Genomic DNA, 1,569 nt, shown 5'->3' on the forward strand with positions numbered 1-1,569 from the left:
ATGGAACATTTATACAGTTTCCTGAGAATCTCAAAGGCTTCCATAATGGAAAGTGATAAGAGGAAAAATCCCCATCCTGCCATTGCCCCGAGTACCGGAATCCGTACTACTCCTGCACGGTTAGACCGGAACAAGATGCTTGAAGAGGGTGAAACCAGTGTCTTTGGTGCTGAAAAATACTTCAGCATGAAACTGGATGATGATGATGATGAAGAGTATTCGAATAAGCCTGTACCAAACCGGGGCGATCCGCATCGGATGATGACTCCGAGGCGATTACCAGGAACTCCGAGTGCGAGTTCTGAAGCAAGTTGGAACAGTCAAAGTGTTTTGTTACGGAGTTCGATGAGGAACCGATCTGAAAACAGGTTAAAGAAGGTTGATGGGAGGAGTTTTTTCTCGAATCTTAGCTGCACCGGGTCTTGTTCGGATGGGAAATCTGTTTATGTCAATCAAAATGTTGATTATCATGGAAGGGTAGTTGAGAATAGAAAAGATCAAATTCAAATCAATCATAGGCCTAACAATCTTGATCGACGGAAGCGGTATCAAGCGAAATTGCACAACCAGAGTTTCGATCGGATGAGCGTTGGATCGAATCGAGAGGCATACTATTATAAACCGCAGGTTCTTAATCCGGGGCTTCAAAATGTGACAGTTAAAGCACAACTTGATGATGATCCAAGAAAATCCCTTGAAGTTTTTGGTTCCACTGCAATTAAGAAAGGAGATATAGCCAAGAACCTTGAGAGGAAACTGTCTATGTTAAGTTGGGATGCCATTCCTAATGCCCCAACCATTTCATCAATATCTCGAAGCAGACGGTTAGGTGATGATATCGAGAGCGATACGAGTTCGGATCTGTTCGAGATCGATAACATATCAGGCAGTGGTCAAGCTTTGTTTACGAGGCAAGTATCTGATGGCATGTCTAGTTGTATGACCCCATATGCACCAAGTGAGACCAGCATTGAATGGAGTGTCGTCACGGCCAGCGCAGCAGCTGATTGCTCGTTTATTTCAGATCGTGATGGGAAGAAATCATCGGAAAATATTAGAGTTCCGGCCGGTAGAGTGACGAAAGAAGCACAAAGAAGCCGGTCCGGTGGGATATTGGGGTGCAAGAGTCTCAAAGCAGTAATGGTTGCTGAAAATGCATATAGAAGTGATGAGAAAGCAAAGCCAACTAAGTTGCACCAGTTCCCAAAACCAGTCACCGCCATGCCCAGTATGAAAGATCTTGATTTCTCATGAACCAAACAAGATTTTTTTTCCATGAGAAATCTTAAAGGTAATTAAGGATAAAGATGGCTGGAAACTTTCCCATATGACATAAATTTTTCTTTTTTCTTTTTCATCTGTAATTTTTCTCCAGAAATATTACATACAATCTTAAACTACTGATTTGGTCATCAACAATGGTCCACATAGTTTTGTTTCACTGAAATACAAAACAGCCCTGAAAAAGAACAGACCACACTTGTCTGATCAATTATCTTCAATCATTAGTTAAAGGTTTATTATTGTTCTCTTGATTTTCAACTGGGGGGACATTCATGTTTTGTAGCT

The 1,569-nt window shown here is 41.6% G+C and overlaps 1 protein-coding gene across 1 annotated transcript; it reads left to right on the forward strand.

Annotated features, from left to right (window-relative positions):
* LOC107953533 (protein PHYTOCHROME KINASE SUBSTRATE 1) lies at positions 1 to 1,254 on the forward strand. The gene has a single exon (XM_016888865.2). The coding sequence runs from the start codon at positions 1 to 3 to the stop codon at positions 1,252 to 1,254; it is 1,254 nt and encodes a 417-aa protein (XP_016744354.1).
* The last annotated feature ends 315 nt before the right edge of the window (positions 1,255 to 1,569 follow it).

The sequence above is a fragment of the Gossypium hirsutum genome, chromosome D07 (assembly GCF_007990345.1).
Source record: "Gossypium hirsutum isolate 1008001.06 chromosome D07, Gossypium_hirsutum_v2.1, whole genome shotgun sequence".
Classification (NCBI taxonomy): Eukaryota; Viridiplantae; Streptophyta; class Magnoliopsida; order Malvales; family Malvaceae; genus Gossypium; species Gossypium hirsutum.

Bases quoted from the DNA above. Each gene is read 5' to 3' on its own strand.
- LOC107953533 (XM_016888865.2), top strand. From the start codon at position 1: ATGGAACATTTATACAGTTTCCTGAGAATCTCAAAGGCTTCCATAATG.